At 55.6% G+C, this 17,266-nt stretch overlaps 1 protein-coding gene across 3 annotated transcripts in view; it reads right to left on the minus strand.

The window, feature by feature from the left end:
* The window catches only part of VANGL2 (VANGL planar cell polarity protein 2), a 35,499-nt gene that overhangs the window by 11,906 nt on the left and 6,327 nt on the right, over positions 1-17,266 (minus strand). The window contains exons 1-3 of one of the 3 annotated variants that reach the window (XM_043451767.1): positions 16,118-16,429; positions 868-1,128; positions 620-740 (exon numbers count right to left, since the gene is read on the minus strand). In XM_043451767.1, the coding sequence (XP_043307702.1) occupies positions 620-740; positions 868-938 (192 nt within the window). In that variant the 5' untranslated portion in view covers positions 939-1,128; positions 16,118-16,429. Of the gene's footprint in view, positions 1-619; positions 741-867; positions 1,129-15,737; positions 15,883-16,117; positions 16,430-17,266 lie in introns of those variants that run through there. The other 2 variants (XM_043451776.1, XM_043451784.1) reach the window with 2 other exon arrangements.

The raw sequence follows: 17,266 nt of genomic DNA on the forward strand, positions 1-17,266 counted from the left end.
AGAAAGCGGGAATGATACATGGACCACCTCAGTCATCTCAAATCCTGCCTCTTCCCTCTTCTAGCCCTGGGCGCTGCCTCCTGCCCTCCCTGCCCGGGGCACACAGTGGGCCAGACAGGCGGGAGCAACCGGCGGAAAACCCCCTCCCATCTCCCCAAGCCCACTTCCTCCTCCTCCTTCTCCATCAACTCCTCCCTCTGACCAGCGGGTGCTATTCTACAGTCCGACACCAGAGGGCACCAGAGTGCCCAAGGGAAACCGGGCTGCCACACCTCTAGCCCCCACCCACCACCGTCCTCCCACTCCACATTCCCAGTCCCCTAACTGGCTGGCATGAGCCCAGAGGAGAGGCAATTCCCATTACACAGCCCAGGTCACATGGGTCGTAAAAGATGAAAGACGCTGCTGCTTCCAAAGGGATCTCTGAACTCTACCAAGGTTCTACAGAATTCTACTGAGACGAGGTCCTAGCTTGCAACCCTTAGCAGACCCAAAATGCCCTCCTCTCTGTGTCAAAAGAGGCCAGGTTTCCAGTCCCTTCCCCTTTCGGATGGACCTCCGGCTTCTCCGGGGATCCGAGTGGAAACACCTGGTCCAGACCTCAGCCCCTGACGCTCACCCGCTCATCCCCTCTCGTGGACTCATTGTCCAGCAGGGGCTCCCCCGGAGCCTGGATGGTCACCGACTTGTCCGCCCGGCTCCCGTCGCGGCTCTTAGAGCGGTGTCGGTCCCGGCGGTCCCTGCAGCAGAAGGCCAGGGGGACAGGCACGGAAAGTCAAGGGGAGGACCCGAGTTTCTCAGCGGCCGGCTGCAGCCCGCCGGCCCTGTGGCGCGCCCAGCCCGCGCGCCCACCCCGTGCACACCCACCTGTGCTTGCGGGAGCTGCGGGAGTGGCCAGACTTGTAGGAGTAGCCCGAGTACTGGGACTCGGTGTCCATGGCGTCCGAACGCCGCGCCTTGTAGCGCTCCAGGGCCACAGGCGGGGGCCTTCTGGGGGGCGCCCCTGCCACCTCCTTCAGGACCGGCTTCTTCAGGCCAAGGGGCACCTTCAGGAAGTCAACCGTCACCCTGAGGGACTCTATCTTGCTGGACAGGTGGGCTTGTCTCAGAGAAAATCAAGCGGCGCTCCTGAGGAAAGGAAGCAGCTGGTCGGGGTGGGGCTGGAGCAGAGAGGGAGGCCATGCCCAGGAAGCAGCGCGGAGCTTTCGCGGAGCGACCGCCACGGCGCGCCGTCTGCTCTCGTCACCTCGCGCCACGTTTTGGCTGCCTCACCGCCACGCAGAAACACGCACTCGTCGGCGCCGTCGCCGGCCGAGTGACGCAAAGGCCCCACGGGACTGACCCAACTGGACCAACCGCAGGGGGAACAATGGGCACGCCGATTTCCTAATCCTTGGCCAGGAAACGCTGGAGAATCGTGGGTTCTCTGGCCAGGCCGAGTCTGGGCGGCCCAGATTTAGACCGCAGCAGGCGAGGCAGCTGGTCGCCGCATGAGGCTACCCCAGGCTCTCATCTCCATCAGCCATTTTTTCTTTTTTTTTTTTTTTTTCCATTTATTTTTATTAGTTGGACATAGATGCAAAAATCTCCTCCCATTCTTAATGTCTGAGTGCCCACAGGCGGCTGCCTACGGCTGCTTCTCTTGGTGTTGTCTCCCTAGCATGTAAATCGTCAAACATACAGTTACTGTGAGGTTAAGCTGGCTGTCCCCCTTAAGGCTGTGTGTGTGTCTGTGTCTGTGAGTGGCCTGACTTGTGTGCATGCATAAACGTGCTCACATGGCCAGGGTGAAGAATGTAAACTACAAATCACGTGGTGAGGGGCAGGAGGGGAAGGTAAGCAGAAACCATTCTCTAAAAACCTGACATCCTGAACCAGGCAATGTCAGCAGCTTATCTGACCGCTGTGGACCGAGGGGCAGCGTCTTTCTTCTACACTTTCACCTTCCAGTTCAGCAGAGGAGAAAGACCTCTCCTTCTCCCATCCTCCCTAACTCTCACCCAACCCTGCTTACCACCTCACAACCCAGCCCCGACCCCTTCACAAAAGCCCCCTTCACCCTCAGCACCCAGTGTTACATCCCTGGGCACTGAGCAGTTATTTCCCACCTTCACTCACTGAGTCATCACCTCTTGCTTAGGTCCCATCTAGAAACCATATCCCCTGCAAGCCGTGAGTACAGTGGGGAAGAAACCCCGGATTCACAGCCCAGCAGGGTTGGTGCATGTAAACAGGTGCATACGAACAACTAACTACATCAGTGATGAAAAGAGAAGGATGAGGACAGTATGACAGACAAGGCTGGGGAGCAGGGCTCCTTTAAACTGAGTGGTTCTGGAAAATCTGAGAAAACAACCACCAAGCCTGAAGGAGCCCAGGGCTAAGCAGGTAGAGCGGAGCGGAAAGCCTGCGGAGCAGACAGCCACCCACAGGAAGGCCAAAGGCAGCAGAGAGCTGGGTGGCCCAGTGGAGCCGGGTGTGAGGAAGGGAGAGGCAATGGAAGGTGAGGCTGAAGAGGTGGCCAGGGCTCGGGGTCAGGGAAAGTGTGCGTGCATGCTAAGTTGCTCAGTCACGTCAGACTCTTTTCGACCCCATGTACCATAGCCCACCAGGCTCCTCTGTCCATGGAAGTCTCCAGGCAAGAACACTGGAGTGGGTTGTCATGCCCTCCTCCAGGGGATCTTCCCGATCTAGGGATCAAACTCACGTCTCCTGTGACTCCTGCACCACAGGCGGATTCTTCACTGCTGAGCACCGGGGAAGCCCCGGGTTGGGGGAAGAGCTGGGTTAATTCAGTGGGAAGCCTGGGAAGGGTTTTAGCTCTCCAGACAGAGACTGGAAAGAAGGGAAGGCAGAAGTAGGGAGACGAGGAAGGAGGTGACTGCAGCGATGGGGCAGAGAAGCAGAGGAGGTGTGAAATGGTCACATTCATGACATACGTGGGGTAGGACCAGCAGGCCTTAATTGGACTGGCTGAGGGGGAGGGGAGCATCAAGATCTCTGGCCCGAGCGTGAGAGGAGGTGGTAGTGCTATTACCAGGTAGGAAGACTGGAGAGGAACTGGCGAGTTCGGCTTCTGGCATGCTGAGTTCATGGCTGTGAGACAGGCAGTTAAACAGGCAGCTGAGCGTCAGAGGAGCTAGAGTCAGAAAAGAGGCTGAGCTGGAGGTATGGGTGGTGTGCAAGGTCAAGGGAGTGGATGGGATCACCCAGTGAGAGGGTTAAACAAGGGGTCCCTGAGAACCCCAACATGTAAACATGTCCGAGGACACAGAAGAGGCAAAGAGGCTGAGGCCATGAGGCCAGAGGAGCAAGGAGACCAGAAGAGTGGGCTCTCATGCAGCCAAGAATTACTGCTTCAAGGTGGGAATAAAATCAGCCAGGTCAAGTGCTGCCACGAGGTCAATTATGCTAAGAACTGAAATGAATTTGCTTTATGTAGTTGTTAACTTTTCTCCAACCGAGCTGAACCATCAGTAACTTGAGAATAAGAACTATGATTGATACGGACTTGTATCCACCACCTTTCCATTGGCACACGGCTAGTAACTGATACCGCCTGACTCTCGGGGAAACTGCAAACACTGTAGGGAGATGAAATAAATGCTACGTCCATTCATTTATCTTCCTCACAGAGGTATGTGGAGACACTCCATGGCCTGGAGATGTTTGTCCATAGCCCCATATCAAGACAAGTATGTAACAAAGACACACTCGGGCAATGCAGACAACAGTATCTTAACCCAGCCACCCTAAACCCTTCTAGAAACCTTTGCCACAAACGAGGCCCTATTCACCTTCTTATCTGCAAATTATGCTGGGCTGCTCTACCCCATCTCCCGAGAGCCTATTCTCCTGGTCCAGTCCCTAATACAGTTCAGACACATCGTCTGTATCTCTCCTGTTGTGGCTCAGCCCATTCTTCCTAGTCCTCCTACAAACTCAATTTCACCAGCAGGTTCAAAGAGGGCAAGTGGGTGACAGGGTGAGGGAGGTGGAGAAATAAAGAGGAAAAGGGCTGCCATGGACTCGAGTCTAGACAGAGACACAATAACCCAGACTCTCCATCTCCCGAGCCTGAATTCTCACGTCTGCCAGGGGAGTCAACAGCAAAAACAGCATGGGATTTGCACCCAAGTATCTGAGTTTAAAACCTAACTCTCCCACTGAGGAGCTGTGTGATCATGCGCAAGTTACTTAACTTTGCTGCGCTTGGCAGCCTGGTAGGCTCATTGGTAAAACAGGGGAAATGATGTTTTACATCAACACCTCATGGGGTTGTTGTTAAGTATACTGGAGATAAAAGAAGTACTTTAACAAACTGCTCAGCAAGTAATAAGTTAAGCAATTAATACACTCTGACTTCAGGGTCACTCCTGCTCCAATCCCCAGACACTTCCTATGAAACTTGGGAAAGAGGTGGTATAAATAAATCTTGCTGCTTGTACAACTAAAGCCACACACACAAACACTCACACACACACACACACACACACACACACACACACACACACACACAGCAGATCAGAACCACCACTTCAAACACACCCAGGAGGGAAGCTGATGCCATTGTGCTTCCCCTACAGATAAATTTCAAACCAGACAGGGTGCCAGTCCCCTCCCAACCCTTTGTTCTAAACTGTTCCAGCCTAGAGCTCCCTACCTTCCTCCCAGCTGCTGATTAAAGACCCAACATAAACCTGGCTCCCCTGGCCTGCTTCTCCCACCCCTACCAACCCAACTCAAGGTCCTCAGAAAGCACCCAAACATGCTGCTCCCTCCCCTGCCAAACAGAGTGGCCAAAAATGAACCCAGCTTCTGAGACCTTTGCCTGCTGTCTCCTGGAGCACCCCAGGAATTAACCCAAGCACTGGAGAGGCTATGGGGAGGGACTTTATGAGACATGAGAAGGGCAGAAGTTCCCCTTGTTTAATCGGACCCAGGAATCAGGGGTTTGGAGGGTCTCCCGGGTGGGCAGCATTCCCAGGGAAGAGAGTGGGGGAGGGGATCACTGGATGGGATCAACAAGTGGAAACATGGGCGGCACGACAGACCAGGAGGGAAGTCCGGACTTCATCCAGGGCAGGGAGCGCCCTGGTTTAAAGGGTGGGAGGCTGTAAAAGGGAATGTGTTCCGTTGCTTTTCACCAGGCCCCCAACTCCACCTCAGACACAAAAACACAGTGACTCGGTCCCCTGCTCAAGCCAACCATGGATTATCTGGGGTTAAAAACAGGCCAGAGAGGAGTGAGGGAAGGAAGAGAAAGTCTGTCACAAAAAGGAGACCCTTCTCCCCTCCAAAGGCCTTTCAGAAATAAAATTAATGGAATGTGTCTCAGTATCATCCCATGAGGACTGGGGTGAGGACCAGGGGGGGAAATGTGGGGGCTTTTATCCCCGCTGCCCAGCTTCTCCCACAATGATCACCATGGCAACCAAAGCCCCCTGTTGCCTAGGTGATGGCAGCCAGGTCCTGGAACCCATACCCAGCATCCAAAGCGAGAGAGAGGTTATGGAGGTGGGGGGGCTAGGGACAGAGCGGGAGAGAATGGGGTTTCTCCTCTGGCGGCCCCAGCTTTTGTATAAGCTCTGGGATCAGGTTTCTTCAGGAAACAATCAGAGGCCTTTGGAGAAAATACACTCAGAACCTGGCAACAGGCAGAGGGAGTAAGGCCCTGGGTACACTGGGAGGCATGGGAGGGCCTGGTGTTGGCCAAAAGGCAGACCAAGACTAGGCCCTCCCTACTGCCCGCTCGCAGGAGCAGCCTGGGTGGATGAGACCTTGGACCCAGACTCGAGCATCCTCTGGCCAGGCGCAGGCTGAGGACCAGGCGGCTGTGGTCACCAGCTCGTTCCCCTGCTCTCGGCCACCGTACACCCGGTCCCAGCTGCTTCCAGGAGTGGGGAAAGGAGGCAGTGAGGAGGACCCCGATGGGGCTGGGGGGAAGCGCGGTGGGGGCAGGGCCACCAGGCAGAGAAGACGGTGGGGAGGGGACAGAACACAGATATGCACTTAGAGGACAGGCTGGGAGTTCCAGAGCAGGGCTGCAAGGGAAGGCACGTGCAGAGGACTTCAGAATGAAAGAGGACAGGAAGCCAAAAGTTCTCCTCTGACAGGGGCAGCACTCTGATCGGACCATCTTTTAAACAAATGGCCTTCCTCTCCTCAGCCCAGGACAGGGGAAGGGTGGTCCTGCCTGGATGCAAGGAGATGGACATGATCACCCCTTCAGACCCCTCCTGCAGAGAAAGAAGTCTGTGGACCCTTGCCCACAAAACGTCTCTGGTTCCCGTAGCCTTCAAAAAGACTGCATCACTGTACTGCACCTCTGACATTAACACAACAGTGTAGATCAACTACACTTCAATTTTTTAAAAAAGTCTCTGATCCCTACACAAGAACCTAGGTCTTACTGCATGTACCGTGCACCCCCCCTTCCCCACTAAAACCCATGGGATGTGTGGTCATGTGGGCCCCCAGCCTCATGGCTCCCTACGCGTCACCCACCACAGATTCAGCGTCCAAGGATATCAATGTGAGTTCCACCCAAAATGCTGGATGCCCACCCTCCAGAAGTCCCGCCTCCCAGCCCGGTATCCAAGGAGCTAGATGTCTGTCCACAGAGACCGAGCCCCTTGCCAAGACATCAGCTAGTGTGAGGCAGGGCAGATTCCAAGTCACAACTGACTGTCCAGCTTGGCTCCCCAACTTGGTCACACCGCCCCGAGTCTCACGGGCATGCTCAATCCAGGCCACCCTGTTCAGACACTGGTGGAGACAGGAGGTGTCTGACGTTGGGATGGGGGGAGGCAGCCCCTAACACACTCCCACAGAGCAGAGGGAAGTGCCAGGGCCTCTGACTGTGCCCGCATCATTCCCCATGCTCACCCCCACCCACCACAGGAGGAAACAGTGGACTGACCCACCCAACTCTCGGCAGGCTCCAGCACTAAGACAGAAGAGGCCTTCCAAGGTGCAACCCCAAGTTTTACAGATGAAAAGGCAGGGCCCAGAGGAAGAAGGGCGCTAGCTCCTGGTGCTACCTCTGCGGCAGCCCTTTCTGGCCTCTTTGTTAGAAAGACCTCACTGACACGGTGACTCAGGCGTGCTCCTCTCAGAGTGAGACCAGGCCCCTCCCTGGCAGTCCTTCCAGACTCTGGTTCTTGAAACAGCCAAGACTAGAAGGTGGCCAGGACAGGAGGGAACTCACTGGCTCCTGCCCTGTCCCTTCTTCTCTCCAGTGACATAGGGACAGTCTGGACAGGCCTCAGCTTGTTGAGACAGTTGAGACTGAAGAGCCCCTGGCCCTAGAGAGGTACTTCCCTTCCCCACCCACCGACCACTCCTGACTGAGGATCTCCACGTCTCCTCCCCATTCCCATCTAGCCGAGCAGCAGGGACAAGCCCTCCATCCCAGAAGGCCCACGCTGGGTTCTCTCTACCCCCAAACAGCTAAGGCACAGAGTGGGCCAGGACCAGCCCCAAGCCCTAGACCAGAAAGGGGGTTTCACCCCACCCTCACTCCTGTACCCTGGAAAACACCACCAATGCCCTTAAGTGACAATACCGTCCAGGAGGCCAGAGAGAACAGGTGGACCTCAGTGGGCCGAGGGGTAAGAAAGAGCTGGACCCAAGAGTCCAAAAGCTGGCGCCGAGCCCCGCCCCCGCCCTATAAACCCGGCACTCTCCCAGGACAGCCCCAGACGTGAGCTCACCATCCTGAGAGCCCGGGGGAGGGGGCAGGGTCCCTCTCCTCTCTGGGCTGAGGAGCAGGGGAAGGCCCATGCCTGGGTCACCCAGACAGCCCATGCGGCTGTTCACCAGCAGACCCCAGTGCACGGGGCCTGCCGGGGAGCGAGGCGGGGGAGCCTCAGACTGGGCTCCTGGCCAGGATACCTGAGCTGCTGTTCTAGCTGAAAAGGAGCTGGGGGGCCAGAGGCAGGCCTTTCTCCATCTATTTCCCTCGCTTCCCTCTATCTAAAGCAAGGGGGAGGCTGAGTACCCTCCAAGGCCACAAACACACTTGAACACAGATACACGCACGTGCACCCCCACACTCGGATTCCCCCTCGGAAACCTGGAATGGCTCCTGACTGCCCCACCCAGCTCCACCCACCCTGGCCAGGCAGGTTCTGTAGAGACCTGCTCTGCTTTCTCGCCAGCACCCCCACCCCCACCCCAGCGCTCAGAGTCCCTGCTCCCAAAACACTGCACACAAGCACACACATGTTGCACACACACCACAGCGGTCCGTTCCCCGACTCCCCCAGACCCATTCCCAGTCCATCTGGAAGGGAGCACTGGGTGGGCGGATGGAGCATGGGGCAGAAAGGGTGAGTAATCCCTTTGGCATCTCTCCCAGGGGCAGGCCAGAAGGGAGTCGGATGCTGAGCTGGTGAGAAGGGAACCAGGGCTTCTAGGTGGCTGGGTCCTCTGTTTAATTCTCACCCGTGAGCAGCCCCCTCCTTCCCACCCACCAGGCTCGGAACTTCTTCCTCCCTCAGCTGGAGCAGAGGACCAAGCCGTGCGTGCCCATTAGGAAGCTGTGGGAGAGTCAGGCAGGAAAATGGGCGCCGTGAGCTGTCCTCAGGGATAGGAGAAGGTGGGCCATGGGAGGCAGACAAGCTGGACTGACCCAGAGGCCGCCTTCCTGGACACTACATGCTCCCACCCTCACGGGAAGACAAAAACGCCTCGCCCTCTGCTCAGCCTCCTCTCCGAGGTGGACCCCAACTGTCCCTGACCCTGAGACCTACAAAGCCTGCTCACCCAGCCGCCGCCTCGGGATGGGGTCAGGGGGAACAGAAAGCGGTTTCTCAGGATGAGAAGCCAGCCACCTTTAGGTCTGCATGTGGATGGGAAGAGCTGTGACGTGGGGACACGCCAACAAAGGCCAGTTTGTGTGGCAAAAGCAGTAGGGTGTGAGACGCAGTGTGACTCGGGGCCGGGGTGGCAGAGCTGGGTCTCCCCATTCTGTAAACCTCTTCCTCCTGCTTCACTCCAGGGCCTCTGATCTGGTAAATCAGCCAGTTCTTATCTAGGAAAACCGAGCCAGCTGAAAAGCCCAAGCACCAACCAACCTCCTCCATCTTGACAAACCCACAGCCTGAGGTTTTCACTCTTTCTGAGGAGCCTCAACATGCCCCAACCCTTGCATCTGCCACCCCAATCCTGGAGTAAAGCAGATGACAAAATGAGTGTTTCTGTCATACTCGGTTGCTTTTTAAGTTACTGCAGTCACACCTGCTTCTGCGCGCCCCCACTCACCTTAAAAGGCCAGAGCCCCTCCCCAGACTCCCTACACAGACTCACCCTCTTTTCTAACCGGAGTGGGGGAGCCAGGAACTCTCTGGTGAAACTCTGTGGGGTCTGAGGGATACTGTTAGGGGGTTGCTAGAAAACTCTCCAGGGAGAGCCAGGCCCTTCCAAACGAAACAAGACTCCACGGGTCATGGTGCTGGAGCCCCCACGTGTGAAGTGACCCAGCAGCGGGGAAGAGGCCAGCCCCCGAGGATGTTCTGTCCAGGCGGCAGCCCTGCCCCAGGCTATGCCAACGAGGTGCTCCACCTGGGAGACCCCATTCTTCCAGCAGACTGACACCGTCTCTAAGGACAGACTTCCTTTACATCTCAGGCTGACAGCTGGACTCATGTCTGCTTTTCAGGAGAGAGGGAAATTATTCAAGTTCAAGAATAAGGGCAATAATGAGCAAACCTGAACAAATGAAATGAGAGGATGGAAAGGTGGAACGAGCACTTTGGGAAATGGAAGAGCAATGACCTCAGACAGACCTGGCACAGCCTCTGAGGAGCTATGTAATCTTAGATGAGTCCCCGGCCCTCTCTAAACCTCGGGTTTCTCATCTGCAAAATAAACCTGTTTTCTCATCTGCACAATGGGGATAATGGCGACAACTTAAGAAGGTTGAGGATTCAACGAAATAATGTATACAGAATATCGCAGAGTCAAACACATAATAAATGCTCAATAAAATGTTAGTTTCCCACCTCTTTCTCCAATAGAGGGTGAGCAGCCAATTCCTTTCACTCACTCCCTGTTCCCAAAACCTCACTGTGAGAAGTGAGACCCCACCCAGAATAACATGGAACCAACACTTTGGCTATCATGGTGGCCTCAGCCCCCATATGACGGCCGCTCTCTAACCTAGACCACACCCAGGTCTGAGAGAGCAGCCAAAACCCCTCACCCCACTCTCTGCCTCTTTCCTCGGAGGCTCCTGGATCGCCCAGCCTCTCTCTTCCCCTCCCTCCTTCCACATGTAGAGTGAGGCAGGGCCTGGGCTCTAACCACCTCCTTCTCTCCTGAAGTTGCTAAGTCCAGCTGTGTGTGGAGTGGTAGAAGAAGGGGCCCCCAAGCCTGCCGCCCGACTCAAGCCCCCAGCTTCTTCCCACTCTCCCCTCTGACTGCCCCACCCTGATTACCAGGATATCCTCAGCTCTGCTGATTCTAAGCCGCTTCTCCCAAACCCGTTCCCAGCTGTGATGTCTGTAATTACCAGCCTTGCCAGGGGCATCAGACAGGCACAGCAACACCTAATTTCCAAAGTACTCCTGGAAATTAAGTAGCGGCCATACAAGGCCTCTACTCTGCACCAAGCAGGGTGGAGAGAACGATGGAGAGACTCTTCCTGGCCCACCTCATCTCCCTCCAGATCACAGGAGAAAAGGTGACAGAAGGCTGCCCAAGTCAGATCAGCAAAAGGCAGGATTAAAAAAAGAGAAGGCTTCTGGGGAATGGGTGTGTGTAGGATTTACTCCCAGGCCATTTCCTTCATCTCTGCTATCAAAATCTCCCCATGCACAGGGTTACCCACCTGGAGAGTGTGAGAGAAATTTCAGGTCAATTAAGAGAGAGGGGAAGTCAATGCCCAATAAAACAAGAAGATGGGTACCCACAGGGATGATGGCAGATGCATACAGCAGGGAGCTGCCCAGGAAGGAGGAAAGAAGGCAAGTTTTAAAAAGTCCCATCTGCGACCCAGACTCTGAGAACAGGCAGTATCATCCCAGCCTCTCCTCTCCCTAATACCTCCAACTCCACCCACCACACAAGACTTCGTTTCATAGGCAGGAAAACTGAGGCCAAATCCCCAGTTAATACTTCAAGATCCAGGAACACCAGCTGCATGTGGCTCCCTGGAACCCCTGCTCCTTCTTGCTCATGTTCAGCCTCTACCTGCAGCGCCCTCCCAAGTCCCTCCCTGCTTGCCTGACTCATCCTTTAAATCCAGCTAAGGTTGATCTCAAGGCTAACCCTGAATTTTCACTGGAAGGACTGATGTTGAAGATGAAGCCCCAATACTTTGGCCACCTGACTTAAAGAGCCAACTCAGTGGAAACGACCCTGATGCTGGGAAAGATTGCGAGCAGGAGCAGAAGGCGGCAATAGAGGATGAGATGGTTGGATAGCATCAACAACTCAATGGACATGAGTTTGAGCAAACTCTGGGAGATAGCGAAGGACAGGGAAGTCTGGCATGCTGCATTCCACACAGTTGCAAAGGGTCGGACATGGCTTAACCACTGAATAACAAAGTTTGATCCACACAGTGGAATATGATTCAACCACAAAAAAATTATGTTAAGTGAAGGAAGTCTGACACAAAGGGTCACACATTGCACCACTCCACTTACATGAAATATCTTGAATAGGTAAATCCATAGAGATAGAATGCAGATTGGTACTTGCCAAGGGCTGGGAGAAAGGGAACAGGGAGCAATCTCTTAACGGGTACAGGTTTCCTTTGGGGATAATGAAAGTGTTTTCAGATAGAGGCAGTGATTGCACAACGCTATAGGTGTACGAAGTGCCAATGTTCACTTTAAAACAGCTAATTTTAGGGAACCCCCTGGTGATCCAGTGGTTAGGACTCCATGCTTTCACTGCTGAGGATGCAGGTTCAATCCCTGAAGGGGGAACTAAGATCCCACAGGTTGCATGGTGCAGCCAAAATAAATAAATAAACTGGCTAATTTTATGTTTTGTGAATTTCACCTCAGTTAAAAAATTTCCAGTGGTCACATACAGTTATGTGCAGTTGTAAGAGTGGGACCATAAAGAAGGCAGAAAGTCAAAGAATTGGTGCCTTCAAACTGGGTCCTGGAGAAGACTCCTCAAAGTCCCTTGGACTGCAAGGAGATCAAACCAGACAATCTTAAGGGAGATCAACCCTGAATAGTCACTGGAAGGACTGATGCTAAAGCTGAAGCTCCGGTATTTTGGTCACCTGATGTGAAAAGACAACTCATTGGAAAAGTCCCTGATGCTAGGAAAGGTTGAAGGCAGAAGGAGAAGAGGGATGATATAGCTGGATGGCATCAGTGATGCAAAGAACATGAACTTGGGCAAACTCCAGGAGATGGTGAGGGACAGAGAAGCCTGGCGTGCCACAGTCCATGGGGTCACAAAGAGTCAGACACGACTGGGCGACAGAACAACAACAAAAACTTCCAATGAAGGGCACATCTCCTCTGGGAAGTCTCCCTGCCACCCACATCTGGACCAAGCACTTTTGCTCCATGCTCTGGTAGCCTCCTCAACACACCTCCATATACTACTCACGGGGCTACAGTGAATCGGCATGTTCATGCACGTCTCCCCTGTGAAAGCCCATCTTATTCACCCTTCCATGCCTGTACTTCACACAGCGCCTGGCAGAGAGTAGGCAGTGCCCAGCACGGTCTGCCAGAAGAAGTGCAGAACCACAGTCTAGTTCTCCCCCACAACCCAGAACCCGCTCCCTTACTAACCATCCATCAGAGCCTGAACCGGTCCAGTTATCACTTGCCAGGCACTGTGCGAAGAGCTCTCTATAACTTCATTTAATCCTCATAAATGGGCTTCCCTGGTGGCTCATGGTAAAGAACCCGCCTGCGGTGCAGTTGTCGCAGGAGCCACGGGTTCCATCCCTGGGTTGGGAAGATCCCCTGGAGGAGGGCATGGCAACCCACTCCAGGATTCTTGCCTAGAGAATCCCCATGGACAGAGGAGCCCGGTGGGCTGCAGTCCGTGGGATCCTAAAGAGTCGGACATGACTGAAGCAACTTAGCACACACGCACAATCCTCATAAACCTAAGAGGTAGGGCCTATTATTAACTCCATTTTACAGGTGAGGCTTCAAAAGTTATCTACTTCTATCCAAGGTCTCAGATCTAGGAAGTAGCAAAACCAGAATTTAACAGCAAGCTGACACCCGGGGAAGGAGGCCCAATCTGGGGTGGGAAGATGGTGTCTAAAGACACTTAAGAGGCTAAAGAATGGGTTTTAAGATCTTGCCCAATGTCATAACACTTCTAAGTCCTAATTCCCGCCAACTCTGCTGGACTCTTCACTTTGGCCTCACAGTGTGAGATGCTCGGGGTAAAACAGCAAAGAAGACCAGAGATCCTCAAACTCAGGGGATGGGGGTGGGGGTCCCAGATGTCTTCCCTGTTCTGCTGGAAGCTTCTATAAGTCAAGTTCATGCCCCCCGGACTGGAAGGGGCTCTTGGAAACCAAACGAGCAAATAAAAATCTGTCCTGCTCTAGAGCCAGGGAAGGGTACCCTTCCTCAGATCTTGAAGAAGCCGAAGGACCCTAGGCGGTATACCAGAGAGGTCAGCCCCCAGAAGAATTAGGGGGAGAGAGGCAAGGAGCAAGACAATGGGGGAGGAGGGGCCACCTCGACCACTAGTTCCAGTCTGAAGTACTTTCAAAGGCCGCCTTTCCGAAGGTCTGACCACAAGCCCTCCTCCTTAGAAGAGCCCCGCCCACCACAAACACACCGGTATACTATATCCTGCGTTCAATCAGAGGACAGAAGCAGACAAGGTACCCCAGAACACACCATCCTAGATTCAAGTGCCCCACTCCCCCCTGGGAACCTTACCCAACAGATAGGTGTCAGGTTTGGGGCAATCCTGCATTTTTTTTAATCCAGTCTTTTCCTTCTCTGCCCCATCTCTAGTCCCAACATTTTCTAACTTACTGCTCTTATCACGGGGACTTAAGAAAGGTGGGGAGCCCTGGGGGCTAAAATGCAAACATTCCAACTGCACATGCCCCTTAAGGACGCCCATTAGGGAATTACCCAGAGACCCTAACGGGCCTGTGCATTCACAGTCTCAGCTTCTAAAACTGGGTGCCTCGACCAGTTCTTCTGGCAGCAAGAGGAAAATGACTGAGGGTGAGATGTGTAAACAAGGCATGCGTGCCCGCTCTTTCCCTTCATCCCCCAAGAGAAATAATAACAGAGAGAGAGCAGCCCTCAATGGGTGCGTGCCCCCTCCCTGACATAGGGACAAGCGCCCTGCTGGCAAGTTCAGCCGCCTATCCATCACCCTCAGACCTGGCCCCAGATCACCTCTCCATCCCAGTCATGCTTCTCACCAGGAAAAAGGGAAAAACTGTGAGATGAATCTGTACAAACTCCTGAAAAACATCCCCCTCTGCTCTCCCCAGAGCTCCCAGGCCACCTTCTCAACTCCGCGCAGCAGAGAGCCGAGGATGTCAGGACTCCGTCCCATCCCTCCAGGAGTGCTCTTTCCCCGCCTCCAGCCCATACCAGAATCCCCAGATGCCTCTGGAACTGTCGGACCCCAGAGGCAGGGCAGGGTGAGTGGGCTCTGAAGCAGCGACCTCCAAGGTGCCTTTACAAGACGGTGGGGCCTGAGGGGGCTGAACATGGGCTGGGAGGCCAAGAGTGTGGCCTCTCCAAGTACAACCACCCAACCTATAAGGTGGAATGAGAGGATATCCCTCTGATTCTTTTCCCTGACTTCTCCAATCCCCCAGACTCCCCTTGGACTACAACCCAAATCCCTACTCCGTATTCCCCACAACACACACAACCTTTTCTAGAGAAAAGCCCTTTTCCCAAAACAGGTACCGCATAAGATGACCCATAGGTCTCAGATACTTAAGGCACTACCCTCAAAAGCAGGGCAGGGCGTCCAAGAAGCCTCAGAACCCTCCAGACAGCCCTCCCTCTGGGCTCCTTGCCAAGAAAATCTGCCTGCAGAGGCAAGTGGCAGTACCCCCAACACACACTCAGAAATACACACACCACCTAAGGCAGGCACACGCTGGTACTTATCTGTCAACACAGGCCGTACACAAGGGAACACAGATTCACTCACATCTCTCTCTAGTACACAGGTGTACACACACCTATCCAGGTACACCCTATTCTGCTCTTACACACCTACCTTCCTCAGAACCTCTTTCCCATAAACCCCTCCCCAGTTCACACACAGAGACACACACCCCTTCCCCCGAGTATACCCATAAATACATATCCAAGCACACCACACATGCATGATCAGCTGCTCCTTGCATGCACACACACTCAGGCACAGGAAAACACCTTCATCGCCAAATCCAGGGGCCCACCTGCAGGGACACGCAGCATGTCAAGGCGCACACATACACAAAAACAAAAGGATCACGCACACTGATGCTTCACCAAGCCTCTAAACTCACCAGTGCAGAGCCCACTGCCCCTCAGACGGGTAAAGACAAGTGGAGAGAAGGATGCCGGCGCCTGTCCTCTGGGCCCCGGGATACAGCGCCGGGGTCTCCGGCCTCCAGCCCCATCCTCGAGCCGCACACACGCCCCCCTACTCTCCTCGGGCGGCTCCCCGGACTCCACCTCACACCCCGAACGCATCCCTGCCCGGGGTCCTCCCCACACTCCTGAGGTGTGTATGCACCCCTAAACATCCTCGCCTTCCAGTACCTCCAGACCGCGATCCTTTCACTGCCTCTCCCTCCACCTCCAACACACACACTCCCAAGTCTCCAGGTCCAACCGGCTCCCCTGGGAACACTGAGGCCCCCGCCCCGGCCCCGGGCCCAGGAAAGTCCCCGGCTCTCCAGGCCCGGGCTCCGCCCCCTCCCCAAGCGCCCCTTCCTCTCCCCAAAGTTGGGGGGCACTCCGCTGTGCAGTGGGGGGATGGACCGGAAGGGGGTTACCCCACGCCCCCTTTCCCCCATAAGCCACCCTGCTCGCTCCGGGGCTGGGCACCCCCTGGCCCCTTGCATGATCGTCCCTCTTTCTGTTTCTTTTTTTTTTTTTTTTTGCAAACTTTGCTCGCGCCCCCGCGGCCCGGCACTCACCCGCCGCTGCGATCTGCCGGGTGGGCTCGGCCGGCGCCCCGCTCGGCCCGGCGCCTTTGTATCCGCAGCGTTCGGGTCGCTCCGAACTCCGCGCTCGTAGACGGGCAGCGCGGACGTTGGGGGGGTGTAGAGGGGGGCTCCTGAGTCCGGTCACCCCCTTTCCGTCCCAGACCGCTGCCTTCCCCCTCAGGGCCCCGGGGGCAGGGGGCCAGAGGGGAATGGGGGGCGCTCAAGCTCCCATGGCGGGACCAAGGATCAAGGAATCAGGGATCACGAATCAGATCGGGAGCCCGCGGAGGAGGGGGAGGGGGCAGAGGGGGAGGGGACGGGAGCCGAGGGGGTGCAGGGGGCGGGGGAGCGCGCGCTCCCGGGTGCCGCCTCCCGGCTGTTCCCGCAGCCGCCGTCCCTCCCGCCGCCGCGTCCATTGTCTGCGGCCCGGCTCTTCCCCGAGTCGCCGCCTCCCCCCCCCAGCCCTTCGCCTCCAGATGCCCGGCGGCCCCCCAGGATCCTGGGAATCGGCAGCGGGGCTGTGACCCCGGCCCAGGACGGTGTCTGGGAGATGCCTCGATTCCTGGCCTGGGCCCAGCCCGCAGCCCCTCCTGGGGCTGTTTCCCTCCACCCACCTGCGGGAGACCGAGCCCCCGGACCCTCGGGGATGGCGATGTTCAGTTCTTAGGGCCACAGACCCGGCTACACGAAATCCAGTGGAATCTGGGACGTGGAAAGATTGAGTTTTACCCCCCGAGGGCTGCGAGAAGAGAAAGTCATCCTTGATTTTAATTACTGGCGAGGAACGCTCCCTGCTTCCCATTCATACGGGAGTTTTCTGACACTGTCACCACCATATCCCCCCGCTTCCAAAAATAATTTAATTACTTGGTGTTCTAGCTGCGAGCGGCGACCGCCCAGTCAGTCTGGGATGCTCTCTCATTAACACTTTTTTCCTCCCCTCTGGTTTGAGCGTTGGGATTAATTACAAAGGGAACCCTGCCCTGGGGGAGTGGGGGAGGGGAGGGACGACGAGGGCGCCGGGGAGTTTGGATGGCCGGGGAGAGAGGCCCTTCTCCCAGGAAACCTCCAGTGTAAAAATGCGTCGGCCTGTCGGGTCCCTAACCCCAAGCAGGCAAGGCTCTCGTCCCCAGGGGTTTC

This window comes from Cervus canadensis, chromosome 2, assembly GCF_019320065.1.
Source record: "Cervus canadensis isolate Bull #8, Minnesota chromosome 2, ASM1932006v1, whole genome shotgun sequence".
In the NCBI taxonomy this organism is placed as follows: domain Eukaryota; kingdom Metazoa; phylum Chordata; class Mammalia; order Artiodactyla; family Cervidae; genus Cervus; species Cervus canadensis.